The sequence below is a fragment of the Xenopus laevis genome, chromosome 2S (genome assembly GCF_017654675.1).
Source record: "Xenopus laevis strain J_2021 chromosome 2S, Xenopus_laevis_v10.1, whole genome shotgun sequence".
Lineage (NCBI taxonomy): Eukaryota > Metazoa > Chordata > Amphibia > Anura > Pipidae > Xenopus > Xenopus laevis.
Window position 1 is genome coordinate 167504555 of NC_054374.1, and position 20362 is coordinate 167524916.

General features: G+C 43.0%; 1 protein-coding gene across 2 annotated transcripts in view; it reads right to left on the reverse strand.

The window, feature by feature from the left end:
- The window catches only part of nup98l.S (nuclear pore complex protein Nup98-Nup96-like S homeolog), a 66837-nt gene that overhangs the window by 4040 nt on the left and 42435 nt on the right, over positions 1-20362 (reverse strand). For both annotated transcript variants that reach the window (XM_041584670.1, XM_041584669.1), the window contains exons 19-30: positions 15179-15356; positions 14876-15040; positions 8950-9129; positions 8248-8392; positions 7740-8148; positions 3566-3789; positions 3182-3451; positions 2840-2997; positions 2533-2676; positions 2210-2358; positions 1488-1709; positions 319-560 (exon numbers count right to left, since the gene is read on the reverse strand). In XM_041584670.1, the coding sequence (XP_041440604.1) occupies positions 319-560; positions 1488-1709; positions 2210-2358; positions 2533-2676; positions 2840-2997; positions 3182-3451; positions 3566-3789; positions 7740-8148; positions 8248-8392; positions 8950-9129; positions 14876-15040; positions 15179-15356 (2486 nt within the window). The remainder of the gene's footprint in view (positions 1-318; positions 561-1487; positions 1710-2209; positions 2359-2532; positions 2677-2839; positions 2998-3181; positions 3452-3565; positions 3790-7739; positions 8149-8247; positions 8393-8949; positions 9130-14875; positions 15041-15178; positions 15357-20362) is intronic.

The window sequence follows — 20362 nt, forward strand, 5'->3', positions numbered from 1 at the left end:
AGCAGCATGTATTTTTTTTTTAACTTGGGCTTTAATGATTTATAGAGGAGATCCTGAAATAGGAGGGATGCTGGGAGTTGCAGAATGATCCTGATCACAAGCTAGCTACCTCCGAATTGATGTCAGTTTGAATGGTCGGCCCTCACACATTTTCACTTCACTAAATCTGGCCCTTGTTGCAAAAAGTTTGGACACCCCTGAATTAAACCCTTCAAAATATGTTGGGAGTTGACTGAACTCTACTGCCTCCTAGAGGAAGGATAGGGTGTTACACACTCACATGATCTGCTTTGCCATCTAAACTGCCAACCAGCTCACCTGCAGCCAAGTGTCGGGTCACCAGCTTGTGGCAGGGATTCCATTGGTGGCCCTTTAGTAAATACAAGGCCTCTTTATGCCGGTCTCCGTCCCGTCTGGAGCGGATTGCTTTGGCTTCGTGGACCCATTGTGCTGGGACGCAGAGACGGTGAATTAGGAAATTCTCTTTTGCCAGAGACTCTGGGCTCTCCCGCACAACACACTGCCTATTCAGCAACTCCCGGACACCTGCTTCACGGATGCTGCATGGGGCAGAACAAGAAAGCAATAGTTACGTTATAACCGCCAGTATTATATAAATATATAGTATTTCAGTATTTTCTTGCCAACAGCTTCCTCCTTGGTGCAGCCCAGGCACAAATATTCAGTAGCTTATTACATTAAAGGGGAACTATTGTGAAAATGAAAATTTAATATAAGCGTCAGCATACTGAAATAAGAAACTTTCTAAACACAATCAAATATTCTGCATTGTTTCTGAAATAAATTCCTCTCTCTCAGCATCTTCATTCTGTCTTCATGCGGCAGTTGGGTGTCCGATATTCATCTGACAGAATGAAGAGAAACAGATGCTGAGAGAGGAATAGGTAGGATAAACTTGATTATTTCAGAAACAGTACAGAATTTTTAATTGATCGTATTAAGAAAGTTTCTTATTTCAGTATGCCGAAGCTTATATTACATTTTCATGATAGTTCCCCTTTAACCTCAAGTTGCCCCTCTGAAATCACTGACAGCTCTTTGTAAGCTCTGCCCTCAGTAACTCTGCCCTCAGTAATGGTGGCCATACACTGGCAGATTAAAGCTGCCGATATGTAACCTTTAGACCAATTGGGCAGCTTATCTGCCCATGTATGGGGGCTTCCAACAGGTCTTCCCGATCGATATCTGGCTACGATATTGATCGGGAAGGTTTCATTTTTCAAGCGATCTACCATGTTGGCGATCACTCCTCCTCGTTGTAATCCGATCGTTCGGCCCTAGGAATCTAGCCCGGCGTTGGCGGACTTATCATGGAAAGATCCGCTCATTTGGCAATGTCACCAAATGAGCGGATCTTATAGTGTATGGCCAGATTAACTCTGCCCTCAGCAACTCTTCCCCAGCCCTTTCCAGTGACCTGTCCTCTAATCTTTAAGGTCACATGCAAAAAGCAGCCAATCACTTACTGTGGATGTGGGATGTGCAGCAGTACAAATATGGCCCATTCCCAGAGCCCGACGTTTTCCAGCTGGGCAGCATAACTGGCATGAAGCGTCCCCTGGCGATGCTCAGACAAATGGGTATAATTTAGAGCCTGTAAGACCATCCATAAGTGCCAGCTGAGTCTGTAGTCCAGAGGATCTGGGGTCACACTACTGGGGTCCAACAACTGACACAGATCGTATTGCCTGTACAAAAACAAACACAATTGCAAGTGAATCCGGAAGCTGTTACTGTTTTTTGGAGTACAATTATTTACTATAAACACCAAGCTGCTTCAAGTGACTTCTATGGGGTTAGGCAACACAGACATTACTTTATACCAGAACTAGGGCTGCACCGAATCCAGGATTCGATCTTTTTCAGCTGTATTTGGATTCGTCCGAATCCTTGTGCATAGCCAAACTGAATCCGAATTTGCATATGTAAATCACGTGACTTACTCACAAAACAAGGCAATAAAAAACATTTCCCCCCACATTTTCCTTTTCTGCCCCAAATTAGGATTCGGCCGAATCTTTCACGAAGGATTCGGCTGAATCCCAGAGTGGATTCAGTTCATCCCTAATCAGAACCCATCTCTTCACACCAATAATGGGCATCAGTTGTACACACACATACTGCTTACAGTCATACGGAATCATTCACATTAACTACAGCTATAATGGATGTTAAATGCTTCACTCACCTTTCACTGTACAGTTTCAGCAAATGGACACAGACATCTCTCTGCAGGGAGGAGAATTTGGCTGAAGGTTCATCCCCGAGGCTGATGCTACAGTCTTCCAAATAGGGAGGGAGCGGGTAACAGGCATACGGCTCCCCTTCTTCATGCTCCTGGCAAAGTGACATAAATACAAGTCTTACAACAACCAGTGTTTAGATCCGTAACGAAGTACAAATTCATCTGATGGATCAGGAACACACATGCTTATTAGATTTAAAACAACATAAGGCCCAATTGGATAACTGCAGTTCTGAATTGCCTCCATTAGTAGGCAGACTGCTTACCTGAAAGGCCCGCTCGTACAGTCTTAAGGCCTGAGCAATGGTGGCAGTGGGAGGGAGCATGTACCAGAGATGAACGGCCAGCGTTCGCTTCCAGTCCAATTGAGAGCAGACGTTTATGCTTCTGTTATCAGAAGAGCGCCACACCTAGGGACACAGAGGAGTAACAGGAAGAGAAAAAGAACTCAAATACACACGCGTTTGACATGAAACGCTACAGCAGGTAGAGGCAATGGATTTTAAACATAAAAAGATGAATATAGAACATGCGATGAGCCAATTAAATGGCAGTACAACGAGCAAGACTTACAGGAGTGCCAGAGAGCAAGCAGAAAACACGCAGCCTCTCTTCCTGGATATAATGATCCACCTGCAGTTTATTCCAATCCACCAGCTGCAGGGAAATCAGCTCCCGCATTTCTTGGCTTCCGACCATCTGAGAGAGCAGCAGGGACAGCCTGTGATCACCTGTGGGGGGAGGAATAACCTGGGTAAAACATGTGGCACTCACACTGCACACTATAGGGCCAGCTCATTTCTTCTGCTTGTATACCAGGTGCTGCTGATTTATACACATTCACTTCTCCTATAGATTAAAGCATAGGAAAGACTATTTCTATACGTCCATCAAAGCCAACCGAGGGACTCTCACCAGATTTCTGTGCCAGACGGCAAGCGTCACTGATCCTGCCCCCCGTTAGGAAACTAAATACGGCTTCAACGTGTCTCTCTGGGCCGTACAGAGACACCTCCTCCTCTATACGTTCCTCTGCAGTGTGAGCCAGCCAGTGGGAGAAAGCCTTCCTCCTCTCCAGGTTCCTCACATACTCATTTGGCTCATCCAAACTAGCCTCCAGCTCCTTCAGTTGGCCCCAGAGAGATTCACACAAGGTCCACGTCAGACCCCACTGCTTCACGACCGCTGTATAAGAGAAAATCCAAAGGCCTGAGTGACTGCACTGTATATACAAGGGTTAATAGAACAGGCTGGGGGAGACACAAGGGAAGGCAGGGGCCCATATTGTTCTGAACTCACCTTCAAGCTCTCCAGCCTCATTGGACAAGTTCCTGACCCATCCTGCATAGTCATGAATGGCAGCGACTCCAGCGTTTGGCTTAAAGTGGGGGCACTGGGCAGATCTATCCACACTGCTGTTTTTCAGCTCTATCTCCAGTGGCATCAAGTACGACTGCAGCTCTCTGCTCTTCTGCTCCAGGCTAAGCTTTTCCATGTGAACTTTAAATGGAGACTCTGTGAGACTAGGGAGAGAAAAACATCTCTGTAACACACACGTACTTACAATAAGACACTTAACCCTACTAACTAGGCTTATAGCTATACATGCACAACACTTTGTATATATATATATATATATATATATATATATATATATATATATATATATATATATATATATATATATATATATATATATATATATATATATATATATATATATATATATATATATATATATATATATATATATAGGATGACTTTGACGTAGTTGGCCAGCTTAAATATATTGCAATATATGGAAAAACAATCCCTGTTTTGTTTAAAGGGTAAGGCATTTTTCAGTAGCACAAAATGTCTCTGTCTTAAATATATTGATAATGGGTTGAGTGCAGAGGACTCTTGTATTTGACTATATGCATGTTGTGGTCACACCCTCATTGCAACCTCCGCCTAATGGTTTTAAAAAATAGTGGTGAGCACAACTTTCCCTTGACATAGTGGGAAGGAGGTCCCTGCCCCGTAGAGCTTACAGTCTAAGTGTATGGGAGGCTAACATACAGGTACAAATTGGAGATAAAAAAGTGCACAACATAAGGCACAGTCAGCAGGGACAGGACTAGGCTAATGTTCTAGAGCTCCAAGAGGTAGGCTCTTAGTTTGTTCTTGAAGAGATTAAGAGAGGATTCCTTACGGAGGAATTCAGGGATGGAGTTCCAGAGGGAAGGAGCAGCAAGATAGAAGGGTTTGAGACGAGAGGTGGCAATGGATGGTGTGAAGAGAAGGGGCTCTGAGAAGAGCGGAGAAGACAACCAGGAACATATAGCGAGACAAGAGAAATAATGTAGTGAGGAGCAGAGGAGTGAAAGGCTTTGAATGTTAATAGAAGGAGTTTATTTGTTTTCCTTTGTTTAACAGGCAGCCACGCTAAGGATTTTAGTTGGGGTTCAACAGGTTCCCTCTTAGGAGAGAGCAGAAGGATCCTGGTAGCAGAGTTTAAAATTGATTGGAGGGGAGAGAGAGATGGGAGTCAGGAAGATCAGTTAGAAGGAGATTGCAATAGTCTAAACGGGATAAGATAAGGGCACGGATTAGTGTTTTCGCTGTTTGTGAAAGAAATGGGCGTATCTTGGCTATATTGCAGAGGAAGAAGTGCCAGGTATTGGCAATATTATTAATATGATTAGAGAAGGAGAGGGACTGGTCGAAGATGACCCCCAAGCAGCGTGCCGAGTTAACCGGGCTAATAGTCATGCCATCAATAGTAATGGTGAAAGGAAGAGAAGGGCTCAGTTTGGGTGGAAAGATCATGAGCTGAGTCTTGGCCAAGTTGAGGTGGCGTTGGGAAGAGATAGTTACTAAGCAGTATGCCATCTTGTCTATGTATCTAAACAATGTTCTCTTGCTGCAGGTAGCGCTGCTTTAGTTGAACACACAAATGGACAGGTATATTCCAAAGGTCTGTTATACACAAAGCTCAAATACTTGACTATTTAAACAATGCACTGTGGTTAATGGGATTGCCTTAAAGGGATGGGAAAAAATGTCATTGGAAACAATTTTTTTTTCAAAACACATCAGTTAATAGTGCTGCTCCAGCAGAATTCTACACTGAAATCCATTTCTCAAAAGAGCAAACTGATTTTTTTATATTCAATTTTGAAATCTGACATGGGGCTAGACATATTGTCAATTTCCCAGCTGCCTCCAATCATGTGACTTGTGCTCTGATAAACTTCAGTTTCTCTTTACTGCTGTACTGCAAGTTGGAGTGATATCACCCCCTCCCTTTCCCCCCAGCAGCCTAACAACAGAACAATGGGAAGGTAACCAGATAACAGCTCCCTAACACAAGATAACAGCTGCCTGGTAGATCTAAGAACAACACTCAATAGTAAAATCCAGGTCCCACTGAGACACATTCAGTTACATTGAGTAGGAGAAACAACAGCCTGCCAGAAAGCAGTTCAACTAAATTATTACAACTAAATACACTTGTTGGTTCAGGAATGACATTTTATATTGTACAGTGAATTATTTGCAGTGTAAACAGTGTCATTTAGATATAAAAATGACATCATAAAAATCATGACAGAATCCCTTGATTCTGATTCTGATGATTAAACGGTGCATGTAGAACAAAAAGCTACAGTTTTCTTTTTGAGAGAACTTCTCTTCTAGTAATAAGACTCATTAGCAATAATGATGATTCTGCATACAGGAAGGAGATTAAGGAACTGTTTTTTTGAATGTAGAAAAGACTAAGGAGATGATAATTGACTTTAGGGAGAAAACTGAAGATCGTTCCCCGTTATGTACAGAGGGAACTGCTGTTGAGATAGTTAAGAATGTGAAGTTCCTAGGGGTGAATTTAGCAGATGATCTGTCATGGAATGTAAATACTGCTTTAATCACTAAGAAAGGAAGTCAAGGCAAGAAAGCTGGTCTCCCCCCGTCCATTCTTACATCCTTTTATCGAGTTGTCTTGAGTCGTTATATTATAGTATGTTATGGAAATAGCACAGTCGCTGTAGAGTATAGTTACAACAGCAGAGGGAATTATAGGAAATTCCTTATTACTAATTTCACCCCTATACAAAAAAAATACATGTTATCTGCCACATTCTGGTTTTGGAGAAATGTATTTTGTATCTCTGGTAGGAAATGCTATAGCAGAACATTGTAACCTATAATTTCCACTTTTTAATATATTTCAATATACTGTAAGAAGTATACGGATAATAAAGGTTTTTAATTGATTTGATTGATTGTGTACAGGAGCTCAAGGGCCCCCCCCAGGGCACATTTAGGGCCGGTGAGAGTCTCTAGAACATAAATGGAGCCTCTTACAATGAAAAGAGGGAGAGCAGTACGTTACTTCCAGGAATCCGCTATGTAGGACAGTTCACGGCAAAAGCTGTAAAAAGATCCTATTGAATTATAAATTGGGGGGTCACTGCTTGCCCTCTTAAAAAGACAACGTAAATAAAAGAGGCCGTTGGTAACAGAAAGGTAAACTGAACTCCCGCCCCATTAATTGTATATGAATGGAACATTCTGCGAGACGGCTGGCATTTCCAGGGGCACAGCTATAGGGCGTGCCAGGAAGTGATTGCCCTGCAAGATGGGAGCTGGCATGTAGTGCTAACTATTTAAGTACAGTCACGTTTGTACAGGTTTGGGACCGGTTATCCAGAATGCTTGGGTCCTGGGGCTTTCAGGATAATGGATCTTTATAGCTTAAGTCTAGTAGAAAATCATGTAAACATTAAACAAACCCAATAGGCTGGTTTTGCTTCCAATAAGGATTAATTATATCTTAGTTGGGATCAAGTACAAGCGACTGTTTTATTATTACACAGAACAAGGAAATTATTTAGAATTCTTTAGATAAAATAGAGCCTATGGGAGACGGCAGGTCTGTTATTTGCAGCTTTCTGGATAACGGGTTTCTGAATAAGAGATCCCATACCTGTATATCTTATTGATGCAGGGGTGTGCTGGAAACTTGGGGGAACTGGACAAGTCCACTGGTAGATAATAGAAGACCTAATCACATAACCCTTTATCCGGTGAGCTACTTGCAAAAGCATAGGGGTTTCATGGTCTCGTTTAATGGAGCAGAACGGTCATGGTACTGGCTGTCTCAGTATTTCCCTGCAACAGTTCTGACTCAGTATATGCACAGCAAGCAATATGGAAACACCGTTCCCCCTCCAGGAGCAACGAGATCAATTTCTGGGGAACTCAAATGCTCAAACTGGAACTTATCACCTTTCCTGGTTTTGACCTTATAAACGTAAACATGTCTTGCGTCCCTAATATGTGACCAAAGAGAGCAGTTTGGCTATGGGAAAATCAGCATATTTCTTGCATGTGACCCAATAGCAAGACTGTTTCTCAAGATGTATCCGTTAACCATTTTGGGGTCCAAGGCACCCTAATACAGTGTGGGGTAAACGTGGATACTTACGATTTAGCAGACGTGGGCTTAGGTAGAAACCCATAATCGATAGTGTCCATGTTCTGGTCTTCTTCTGCATTCAGTCTCTCAGTTAGCTTATCACCATTATGAACAAGGGTCCAATTGGGGCCCCAACCAACACGAAACGACCTGCCCATGAACAGCCCCATGTCGATCAGAAGAGAGCCGCGCCCATGTGTAACAGACTTCTCTAGTGGAACCAGTTCTTGTTGCCTTCGGGTTCCCACAGTCCTCAGATGAGTCTCTGGAGCAGGGCGGGGTATAACAAAGGTGGGAGCTAGGGGTGCTGGGACGGACCATGGTGTAACAGGAAGAATTCTGGGACTGTGGGAGCCTTGAGCAGTCTCACTTATCCGGGATATGGAGGGGGATGCAAATTTAGACTGCAGCAGTCCCACTGTGGGCGACACAAAAATAAAGAGGTCAGGCAAGTAACAACCAATCCAATGACTTTACATCAAAGTACTCAGGGTCTCGTTGAACTACAAGAACTTACTAGAGGAAGTCCTCTTTGCATGGGATGATGGGAAAAGGCGGGGAGACCTAACATCTGGGTATGGGTCCATACTGGAAGGGAAACTGCTGAAGCGATTAATCATTTCTCCATCCTCTTCCTCCAGTAGCAGCGAAGCTTTCATCACCTGTTTAGATAGTGGAAAGAGACTGTGCTAAGCAGCCAATATAAGGGCAAGTGAGGAATCAGTTTCCATAAATAAACTGCTCTGGGGGAGTCCATTACAGCTGAGAGCAATGAGGCACAGCAGATATGCTGAGTAATATACAATGGGTTTAGTTCTAACACATGGATATAAAACAGCAGTGAAATACCATTCATGGCTCTACAGAACTATGAAATAACCATTGGATACATTTGCTGCCAAGAACATTGAATTTGTAGGTGCTGAACAATGAAGCTGGGAATATACAGTCCAACCAATAAAATCTGCACCTTCAGACCAGACTGGCAGCTTATTGGCCTGTGTATGGGAAACAATATTTGGCCAAAAAATATTCAGATATCAGTCAGGTCTGAAGTCCAACATGAGTGTGATGAAGTCTTACAACAATGGGTCAGCCCAATCTGGTGTGTGTGTGTGTGTGTGGGGGGGGGGGGGTGAAACTGGACACACATCTGGTCATTTTCAACAACATACGTTGATCTATAGAATTATGGATATATCCAGAGGGTGCAATTTACCTGCAGGGCATGAGGATTAATACCCAGGGAAGATGCAATGTGGGAAGATGCAGATAAAGGCTCCTGTTCTTCAGTGATGTCCTGCTCCTCTGCAACAGAATCCAGATCTTGGTCCTGGGTAATATCAGCCATATCGCTGTCCAGTTCGAGCACCCGATCAAGTTGATCTACCGCTGGACTCTGGTCACAAAGAAAAAGGTGTTACAACTGCCAACAAAAAGTGCCACCCAGACCAAATTGACCGAATTATGTGCAAATCATTTTACAAGGCACAGCACAGAGCCAGCCTTACAGGATCAGGTCAGTGAGTTTGTAGTTGATCCTCAGCATTCAGCTCAGATTCAAAAGCAACAGTTATGTCCCATGTGCCCCCCTCAAGTCTCTGATTGGTTACTGCCTGGTAACCAATCAGTGGAAAGCAAGAGAGCTGAAAAGCAGGAAGTAGAGTTCTGGCTATTATGTTACACATTCAGTCACTCCAGCCTTTATACATTACATTTTTGCCTAACTAACTATATTAGATACATTTTTATTTTGCACAGCCTATTTATTTACCCAGTTTTTATTTTTATACTGAACAATTCCCTTGAAGGGCTTGAATACGTGTAGAGCATATCATGCAATAAATGCATAGAATACATTTGTAGCGGGAAAACATTAACCATGGGACCTCAGTGGAATAGTCACCTTGGCCTATAGCTGGAGGTAACCCATGTTGAAGGGTTTGGGGTATATATATTCTATTATTTTAGGTCTATATATTCTATTGGATTGAAGGCATATAATGCCCTAGTCATCCTAAGGGCACTGCCATCTAACTTCTGTGGTACCAAGGGCCGGGCTTTTTCTGGCTGGCAGGAAGAGGAAGTCACAGATACTGGCAGAAAGAACCATGCAGTGGACAGAGAGAAAGACTTCACCAAAAGCAGACATTTGGATCAGGGTGACACAGGGAAGCCACATGTGTGAAAGGAATCCAGACTGGAGGAACAACCAGCAGGAGATTCCTATCTGAGCATCCAAAGTTGCTAGTAGCTGCACTGTATGACTGACTGTGCTGGACTCACCTGAAGAGAGCTCTAAGCATCCGAAGAGGATTTGGAGTGAGTATCCTGTTTAAAGGGACAGTACCCTAAAGAAGATACAGAGACTGTTTTGTGGAAGGACATTAAAGGACTTTGCCTTCTTTAGATAGTGAGACCCTTACTCCCACCTGGTTAGGAATGCTATTTGTACTAGTTGGCCATTTAATTTTAGATAAATAACATAATTTAACAAATACGGTGTGTGCATTATTACTGTATTCCTAGTGGGGCCACCCGTAGGTGCATTCCCGGATCCCACTAGGTTGAGGCACTGTGCTAGTAAGTACCAGGTACCCAGTCTCTCCCAATACCACTGCGGAGTGGCTCAGGTTTGTCCCATGCCATCAGGTAAGTACCACATGTGGCGTGTAACACCGACAAAAGGGTGTTGAAAGGGTTACATTTTGGAGGCACTGCTGAGATTACGGCTGGGACCTGGTCACAGAGAAAGCGAGACAAGATGGCGTCAACTATTAAGCGCCCAGAGTGTTCTGGAGTGGTGCAAAAGTTTGGGCCTGAACCCGAAAAAGAATGCTGCAGTAGGCCCTATGATAACCAGAACAAAAGAGGAAGTTCATGTTCTATGTTGAGAGAAGAAAAATCGTAGTTCTGAAAAGACTTCAAATGATTCCCTAAAGGAGGAAGAGATTACAAAAAAGATTGCAAAACTCAAGGCTCGTGTGTCTGGAAGGGATGAGATGCCAACTATGTCTAGACGGGCTCCCTCTCCTAAAGTAAGTGGTGATAGAAGAGAACCACCCAAGTGTTTCCTCTGAGGTCAGTTGGGCCATATCTCTACAAACTGCCATAAGCATCGTGAAGAGGTTGTGGCTGCAGAAGACCTCATCTGGATGTGAAGAAGCTACCCCAAGAGATACCTGAAGAGATGAAGCCAGGTGAAGTGTTACACCTGTGGTTGGTACAGTCATACTTCCCACTCCTGTGATTGAACAAAGAATCTTATGATGTATATGTGACATCCTTCCCATGTGAAGTGGATATTCCTGAAGAGAAGTCCTGTGGCACGAGGATGGTCTCTGAGCACTCTGGCACCCCCAATAAACCTGAGAGACTGGGCCTGGGAAAGTGAAAACCTTCAGGCAGGGGACATGTCAGGGTAGTTAGTGAGAAAGTTTTCCCCTGTGATTCTGCCCCAGACGTAAGGGCAAGCGAAGACACACGTGAAGTGGAACACAGACAAAGGGGTGTCGAAAGGGTTACAGTCGTATAAAGACATATCCTTAAATCCATATCTCTCCTCCCCTGTGGATAACACAGCAACACACGGGCAGGCCGAGTACATCAGACAGAATGGGGTACGAGATAGAGTGGTCCGGATAGTTTACCCCTAAGGTAATACAGTGCTACATACAGTGATAGTGATGGTGCCTGTCCACTATTTGTCTGAGATGTGAACAACAAGGTCCCTACAGTCTGGGCTTCAAGTGTGAACAATGCAGGAGTATTAGCAGTCAACAATGCAGGGGCCAGTTAATCTAAGTACAGATCGCAGAGTTTACAAAAACTAAACAGTCACTGCAGCCGGTCGTTCATGTGGGGGGAGGGCACACAAGTGAGGGGGTCCCCACTTGGACAGAAAAGCCTCAGGGGGTGAGGGGGTCACCAGTTGGACAGAAAAGCCTCAGGGGGTGAGGGGGTCACCAGTTGGACAGAAAAGCTTTAGGGAATCGCATGCTTTGAAAGGGGCTGCAACAGTGTCCTTGATATACTGGCCACAGATCCAGGCCTGGAAATCTGAGAACTGTTTTATTTGAGAATTTTCATCCAATTACTACTATCCATATCCACAATCTAAAAGTTTCACACTAGTGGGCAAGTATACACTGGAGCATAAACCGAGTTTTTCAGCATCCAAATTGTGCTGAAAAAGTCTACCTCGGCTTATACTTGAGTCAGCGGGCAGTAGTTGAGATTGCAGTCACTAATAATCATTCCTATACCAACAGTTCACTTGGGGAGAGACTGCAATATCACACAGCGCCCTCTGTTGGTTGTATGAAAGAATAACAGTGACTGCAATATCACACAGCACCCTCTGTTGGTTATATGAAAGAATAACAGTGACTGCAATATCACACAGCGCCCTCTGTTGGTTATATGAAAGAATAACAGTGACTGCAATATCACACAGCACCCTCTGCACATGGTAGTGGGACAATGCACACAGTAATCCGTTTGGCAATTCTCTGTCACCATCAACTTTGCAAAGAAGTCGCTTTGGCGGAATGTGCGCTGCTGGGAGACAGGGCTTTAGTGGTGTCTAGGCTTATACTCGAGTCAATAAGTTTTCCCAGTTTTCATAGGTAAAATTAGGTAACTCGGCTTATACTCGGGTCGGCTTATACTCGAGTATATACGGTAAGGCAGGAGCCTGTGGATTCAAGGTGTGGGATAGAAACATTTTTGGTAAACTGAGAAATACTAAAGAGATAGCAACACGTCCTGATGAATACCGAAAAAATAACTCTCCCTTTAGAGACTCCATAGTACAGCAATACAACTGCTCCTTGCAAAGTCAGTCCTTATATGTAATTCTATTCCTGAATTTAATAGAAGCACAAACACTGAACGGTTATTGCATCTGTTTATAAAGGGGGAACTCCATCCAATATCCATTCATTCTCTTGTTCTCTTCTCTGCACTGCTGCCTCTGACTCCTGATACAACTTCCCAATATCCATTCATTCCTCATTCTCACTGGGTTTATAGTTCTGTGTAACTGTCATTGTGTCTGTCCCTTTCTCTTCTCTGCACTGCTGCTTCTGACTCCTGATACAACTTCCCAATATCCATTCATTCCTCATTCTCACTGGGTTTATAGTTCTGTGAAACTGTCATTGTGTCTGTCCCTTTCTCTGCACTGCTGCCTCTGACTCCTGATACAACTTCCCAATATCCATTCATTCCTCATTCTCACTGGGTTTATAGTTCTGTGTAACTGTCATTGTGTCTGTCCCTTTCTCTTCTCTGCACTGCTGCTTCTGACTCCTGATACAACTTCCCAATATCCATTCATTCCTCATTCTCACTGGGTTTATAGTTCTGTGTAACTGTCATTGTGTCTGCCCCCTTTTCTTACCTGTACTTGTTCAAGTCAGATTTCTTTCCGATGGGCCAATAATAGGCCCTACTTTTGTGGCTCGTTATTGTTTATGGGTGTGTGTTTTAACTGAATAATCTGTTATTTTCTATCACACCAGATAACTATAAATCATTTGTTATACACTTATAAATGTTTAAGAAAAAAAACCAGTACAACATTCTCAGTAATTGGAATCTGCAGAGGTAGCAAATACATTTAATAGATCTTAACTAAGGAAAGAAACAATGGCAGAGCAATGCAGCAAGAAGCGACTACTGAAGCCAATGCAGAGAGTTCCATGCCTTGCTGCTGGGATACTCAATCCTACTGAGATACTCAATACTGCCATTCAGCTCTCACAAACAGAAAAGGGAACCCCCCCCCCACAAACTCGCAAAGGGCAGAAAGAACAGCACAGCCCCCTTTTCATTCACAACTTTTCAGTCTGAAGTTGAAGTAACCTGCAACTCTCATCTAAATGTACAGAGGCCACTTACATATGCGCCAAAACAAGCGTTTGCCACAGACCAGTCCAATATATTTAGGGGGGGGGGGGATCAATCTAATTTTAAGCTCTACATTAAATGTTCAACCTTCAAACATTGCCAGAAAATGTATCTTATTCACTGTAAGTAAGCCAGTCAGAAACATGGGTGCTGGATGTTTTGGTAGCACAGCCTTTGTTTCTATATACAGACTAACTCTGATACCCTCAACTACTGCTTTATGCAAGCAACAATAAAAATAAAAAATTTCATAAAATGAACCCATATTAAAGCCAGATGGAGTCCACTTGGCTTGTTTTTAAAACACTGGGCTAGCGAGTCCCATGTCAGTAGCACGAGCCCTGCAATATTTTATTATTGATACCTGCCCGGGTCCCACCCTCTGGGATCAGCACATGGGGCATTTTGCCCCTGATAAGAAAGAGTCACTTCCAATGAGTGTAGTGATATATATCACTTGATCTGTGTTCTGCTGCCCTAATATATTTATATATTATTGTACAAACTGGCAAATTAACCAACACAATTCGTGCTAGATTTTAAGCAAGATCTTATTGAGCATTATACTCTTCAAAGAGTTAAAACTGTATTTTGCAGCAATTATCCTGAGACTGAAGGTCACCCTCTGTTAGGGTGCATGTGCAACTAAATGAAGGTGTAACTAGATTAAGAATAAAGAGTATTTCGGTTCTGATAAGTGAAATAACCTACAGCTACTGCTCTGGACCAGCCTTACATATCCTGCAGGGGCTCATTTGGAGAGGACCAAGCACCTACCTACCACTGAGCTGGGCAAGAAGCATCATCTCCACTACTTCAAGCAGCCCTCCCTTAAGCACAGCCTACTGTATCGGCCATGTTGGAAGCACTACCAAATTTATATTAAACCAGTGACAGATTATGGAAGCAACAACTCAACTAGACCCTATTCAGTAGTGTCAAATTTGGCACGTTTCAAACAAAAACGATATTTAAAGCCACTGGGAAGCTGCATCCCTGAATTCTCTTCTCCTCTCCGCTGTTCTTACTTTACATTTTATATCTGCAACGAAGACTCAAGGAGAAGAAGTGTATATAGAAGTGTATGACCACATAAGGCCTACAACAAAACTATGCACATAAGACAATGCACTGGAGGGAAGAATTTAGCACAATTGAGTGCAGCTATGCACCATGTATAACTAAAGTCTAACATCTCCCAGCATTACATTTTCCAGTGAGCCCCTCTGTACCTGGGGTGGAGGGGTGACTTTTCCAGGGAGAGTTGCTTGTTGGAGAGGAGGCGGTTTGCCTTGAGGAGGAACAGGGGCAGCTTTCAGCTTTTTAGCCTCCGCGTTGTTAAGCTGATCATCTTCCTCATCAGAGTCCTGCAAGCCATACTTAGAGAAGTGATTCACCTACAGGAGACACATAATAAGTCACACATCCATATTTTGATTCTACTCGTAGGTTAGAGACTGAAGAAGAAACGAAGTGCAGAGCAGAGATACAGGTAATGATACAGGTAATGTAGCTTCAGTTTCTCAGATCTGTACCTTGAACACCCAGGAACCACTCTCCGGCCGATAATCCACAAACTGGGCCCCCTGCTTACGAGAGGCGTTCTCTAACTTGGCCTTGTAGTTCATTTCATTCAGTCGCTCGGGACTTGTAATCGTGCAACGCGTGGTCTTATCAACGGGCCACACTTCATCCAGGGTCACCTGGGCAGATCTATAGTGGAAAGAAAGGGTCACGCATTTTGTGGGCTGAACCCAGATTCTGGATAGACAAGGCATTGAGGCTAAGTCAGCCTTTGGATGTTCACCTGTACATTCACTTTTAGTAGGTTATAAATAGACTTAACCTAAGCAATGAATTGTTTTAACAATTAGAATTATACACACTGTTCTCAAAGAGCAAGTAATTTTTCCAATTACACGGTTAAATCAGAGTATAGAACAGTTGTAGTAAAGGTCACATTAATATAAATATCTACGACATAGTTTACCCCTTGATTACAGTAGTAACAGATTACCTTAAACTTTAAAATATCGCAAAAATAAAAATGCAATAAGCTTCAGAATATTGAAGCTTCTAAATACAATAATTAAATTTCTCTAGACCGGCCCTTCCTGTCAGTGCAGACACCGTGGGGTTAAGTATCCACCTCCGGAGGCAGGACAGAAGAAAAGAGAGAATCTCCGCTCTTCATATAAGCTCCTTGCTCCTCTTGTTCCCCTCAGTTTTTTTCTTCTGTCCTGCTGGGAGGTTAGGACAGTCACACTATTTTAATTTTTTCTTATTTCAGGTTTATTATTTTATTCTATTGAAGAAAGAAGCTACCAAAAGAGCAGGAGGCATCCAAGCTCTATAGCCACAGTTATCTCTGTGCACAATTCCAGCAATATACTGCAATACAGTACAAATACAAGGATACATATTCCCAAGAGAAAAGCAGAACAAGGAGTATATTGGTTTGCGCAAGTCACCAGATTCTGCTACATCATTATCTCCACATTCAGTTTCCTTACAAAGTTAGTCCCCAAAAAGGACACTCGGACCTTCCACTTTAGCAAAACAGCTCATGGCAAGAAGTGAAAAGCTCAGATTACATACAATTTCCACTGACTCAAACAAGGTTAGTGACCAGGATAGTAATCTGGAACCGGTAGAGTTATCAACCAGTGAATTTTTCCTCTGTTGACTCCGATACTGAACAGCAGTGCCGCTCAATTGCGGGGCCAGACACAGCTAAATGTCACTATGTGAAATGCTACACTACAGGCCAAAGATGAAACAACGACAAAGTCTTAGGAGTCCAACCCAGGGAATGACGAGTTTTATCCCTACATTTAAAGTTTATTTTATTTTTCTCACCACCTATCTTATTCCAGAGGAACAGCAGGGAGTTATGACAAAGTCCTAAGGTTAATTTGGCACCACATTACCAACAGAGGAGGCAATTTTCAGGGAGGCTATGGTCAAAAAGAGGGAATCTCCTTAAGAAAGGGATATACACATGCCGCAGCAAACTTAAGACACAGCGGTGGTATCTGCAAGCTGGGAGCGTACAGCTCGGGACCAAGCACTATTAAAAAATCCCTCAGGATTTACAAAAAGAACTACAAAGGCTGAGCTCAGCATTATCATTCTTATCAGTCGGCCATGGACACAGTCAGATTGGCAGCCAAGGCCAGTATTGACACAGTAGTAGAAGGAAAGCACTATCGATACGGCATTGGTTTGGAGATACAGTATCCAAGACCAACTTATAAAACTTACGATTCCGGGAGACTCACTCTTTTGTCCTGACCTAAAGCAAAAATTATTACAGAGGTCACGGGAGGTAAGATTCTTACTATCAGGGATGAAACCCAAGCCAAAGCAATCAAACAGACCTTACAATAGGTCATGGAGCCCTAGGGACCACCTTTTCGTTCCTTTCGCAACTCCACATTTCATACTCAACAATCAGAGCCCAAGAAGGGCAGACCAACCTGGTCCAATCAATCAATGACAGACTAGTAAGTCGGGCCCTCAAAAGCCCAACTCAGCCTGACTCGCACAAATTGTACGCAGCAAAGGTAGGAGGTCGACTTCAAGAACTCTACCACATACAGGACAATTGGATACTATCCTTTGTCAACGTGGGATACAGAATTCCATTCGACAACTTGCTTCCTCACATAAACAGAGAGCTCTACTAAACAAAAATTCCGCTTGGAATCAATCTGGTCCAAACTAATGTCAATGACACATTAATGCTACATTACTGAAGTGGATCTTCAGGACGCTTACTTACATGTACCCATCAGAGGGGAATCCCAGCAAATATCTGGGGTTTACAATTCAAGACCATTATATCGGCGGAGAGCTCCTTGCAACTCCTAGGTTACATAGGGCAGCCTTAGAGGCCCTACCATATGGACGAATCCATGAGACTTATCCAAAACCACTTTCTATGTATTTGGAAAAGGAACCATGCCAACAGATTCCAGTCAGCAGACTAGTCAGGAACTCCCTCGGGTGGTGGACTGTTCCACACAGCATTGCACAGGGCAAGATATAGGCTCTACAGCAGTAGACAGTTGTTTCATCCACACCAGTCTGACCGGTTAGGGGGCAACATGGCCACCTTGGGCGTGCCAGAGAACCTGCTTACCAGAGGAATCTCAAATATCTATCAATGGCTACAGATAAAAGCAATCAGAATGCAATAATACATTGGTCAAGAGCGTTAACAAATCGATCGCTCAGAATCCAGTCAGACAAGGCCACAGCAGTGGCTTCTATAGACAAACAAAGGTGAACACGCAGGAGCAGGGCTAGCGGGAAGTAGCTCAGGTACTCTTTGTCCCAGCCATATCGTTAATGTTCATTCCAGGAGTACTGAACTAGGAAGCGGATTATCTAAAGCTCCCCATAGGCGCGACAATTCTTCTTGCCGAACGACCAATTTTAGGGAAGTCCGACCAATCCTTCGAAATTATCGTGCGGTTAGTGGGATTCGAACGATCGTACATCTTGCGGTCAGGTCAAAAAATCTTTGTCGGTCCCAGTGCAATGTTTCTATGTTTGCAGGGCCAAGCAGTTAGCTCCCCTTTGTTTTCCTGCCAAATTGGTCTTTTTAGTTGATGGTCAATTCGTATGATCGTTCAGATAAAATCGTGGTCTCACAATGAGGATCTGATCTTTTAAAAATCTCGACATCTATGGCCAGCTTAAGCAATCAACAGATAGACTAAGGAGAATGGTCACTCCATCTGGAGATCTTCCAACAACTGATGTCCAGACATAGACATGCTAGCATTATGACACAATTATGAGGAACCTACATACTGCACCAGGAACCGGGGGCCGCATAGGTGAACGCCTTAATCATACCTTATTCAACAAGGTATTCCACCATTCGCAATTCTACTAAGGATAAGATATAAGGTGCGGCAGGAAAAGAATGACAACTATCCTAATTGCCCTAGACGGGCCGAGAAGAGCATGTTACTTGGAACTCATCAACGTGTCAGCAGCTCCACCTTGGCGTATGCCTTTTGAAAGGGTTGTCACACAGAGCCACTGACATTCTAACACACGCAAAGTTTCCACTTAGGATTGTCTCTAGCTATGATAGAGGGTCAGATTTAGCTCTATCGTTTTTGCTGCAGCATCAGTGTGCAAGAGAAGCAGAGATCTTGCAATTTATGCAAGGAGTACGCAAGGTCAGGTCACCATACAAGGGCCCTACAGCTCTCTGGGATTGCACAACTGTGCTGACCGTTCTACGAGAGCCTCCTTTTGAGCCTCTACTGAACTTTATTACCTGAAATATGACATTTCTTTTAGCAATTACAATGGCACTAAAGCACAAAGTAGATTGGGCTCTGCAAAATTAGCTACACCAGGGCAAAATTGTAAGCGGCCACTTGGGCCTCATTATCCAGTTTATAAACTTCCTTCAACACCTGTAGCTTTTGGTACATAACTACTTTAGGCTGCAGTTGGGGCAGCAATAATCTAATCTAAACCCAGCCCTAGAAGTGGGACAGCTTTGGGACGTCCCCATGGTGTCTGCACCGACAGGGCCGGTCTAGAGAAATACGGATTTTTTAACTTAAACATCAAATACATTAAATTTTAACTGAAACTAACAAGGGTAGGGCTTACTGAACTGACAGTCCAGGCCGTTTAGAAAAGGATTTCCGGTAAATTAAAAAATCCTTATATCCTCTACATCGTTTCTGAAATAATCAAGTTTATCTTTACTATCCCTCTCTCAGCATTAGGAATGGGTGAAAAAATTGCGCCCATAGACTTGTATGGCGTCGAGAGTCAAAATAAAGAGATGCACGTCAAAAAAAAAAAAAAAAAAAAAAATTGCCGCACGACAACATTTTTTTGACGCCCATAGACTTTAATGGGTGTCGGCGAAACGAAACGGGTCAAATTCGCCAATCCCTACTCAGCATCTGTTTCTCTTCATTCTCTCTTCATGCAGCAGTTGGGTGTCAGATAATCACTGACAGTTAGATCCAATATATCTTATAGGGGGGGCTCCTTTCCTAGCAGATGGATTAAAACTGACTCAAATAATGGATTCTAGTACAAAAAAAAAAGATTTACAAATTAACTGCCTTTTCCCCCAATTCCTGCATGTAGAGAGACATAATGTCTGGTGATTTTTAAAGAGTGACCTCTAATACATCTTCTAGGCAAAAGGAGCCCCCCCCCTATAAGATATATTGGATCTAACTGTCAGTGAATATCTGACACCCAACTGCTGCATGAAGAGAGAATGAAGAGAAACAGATGCTGAGAGAGGGATAGGGAAAATAAACTTGATTATTTCAGAATATTTAATTGATTATATTTAGAAAAAAACGTATTATTTCATTATGATGAAGCTTATTAGATTCTCCTCTTTAACAAGGAAAGTGAGGGTAAGTAAGGCTGTGTGTCAGCTACAAAGATGATCCTCTATCACACAAAAGTCACAACGATAGGTTACGATCTCCTTAATGTAAGTAAAGAACCTCTAGTGCAACCATTAAAGGGTTTTGCAAGGGAAAAGGGATCCCCCACTTTGACAGTAGCACATTATATTTACCCAGCATTCAGCCAGGGGTCCCACTAAATTGGTACTGCCTGGATGCCTTCTGGGCTTTCAAGTGTAAGACAATAAAATTTTTGGGCAAAAGTGAGAAGGATCACAAGCAAAGTCTAAACACACAAGATTCGGTCTA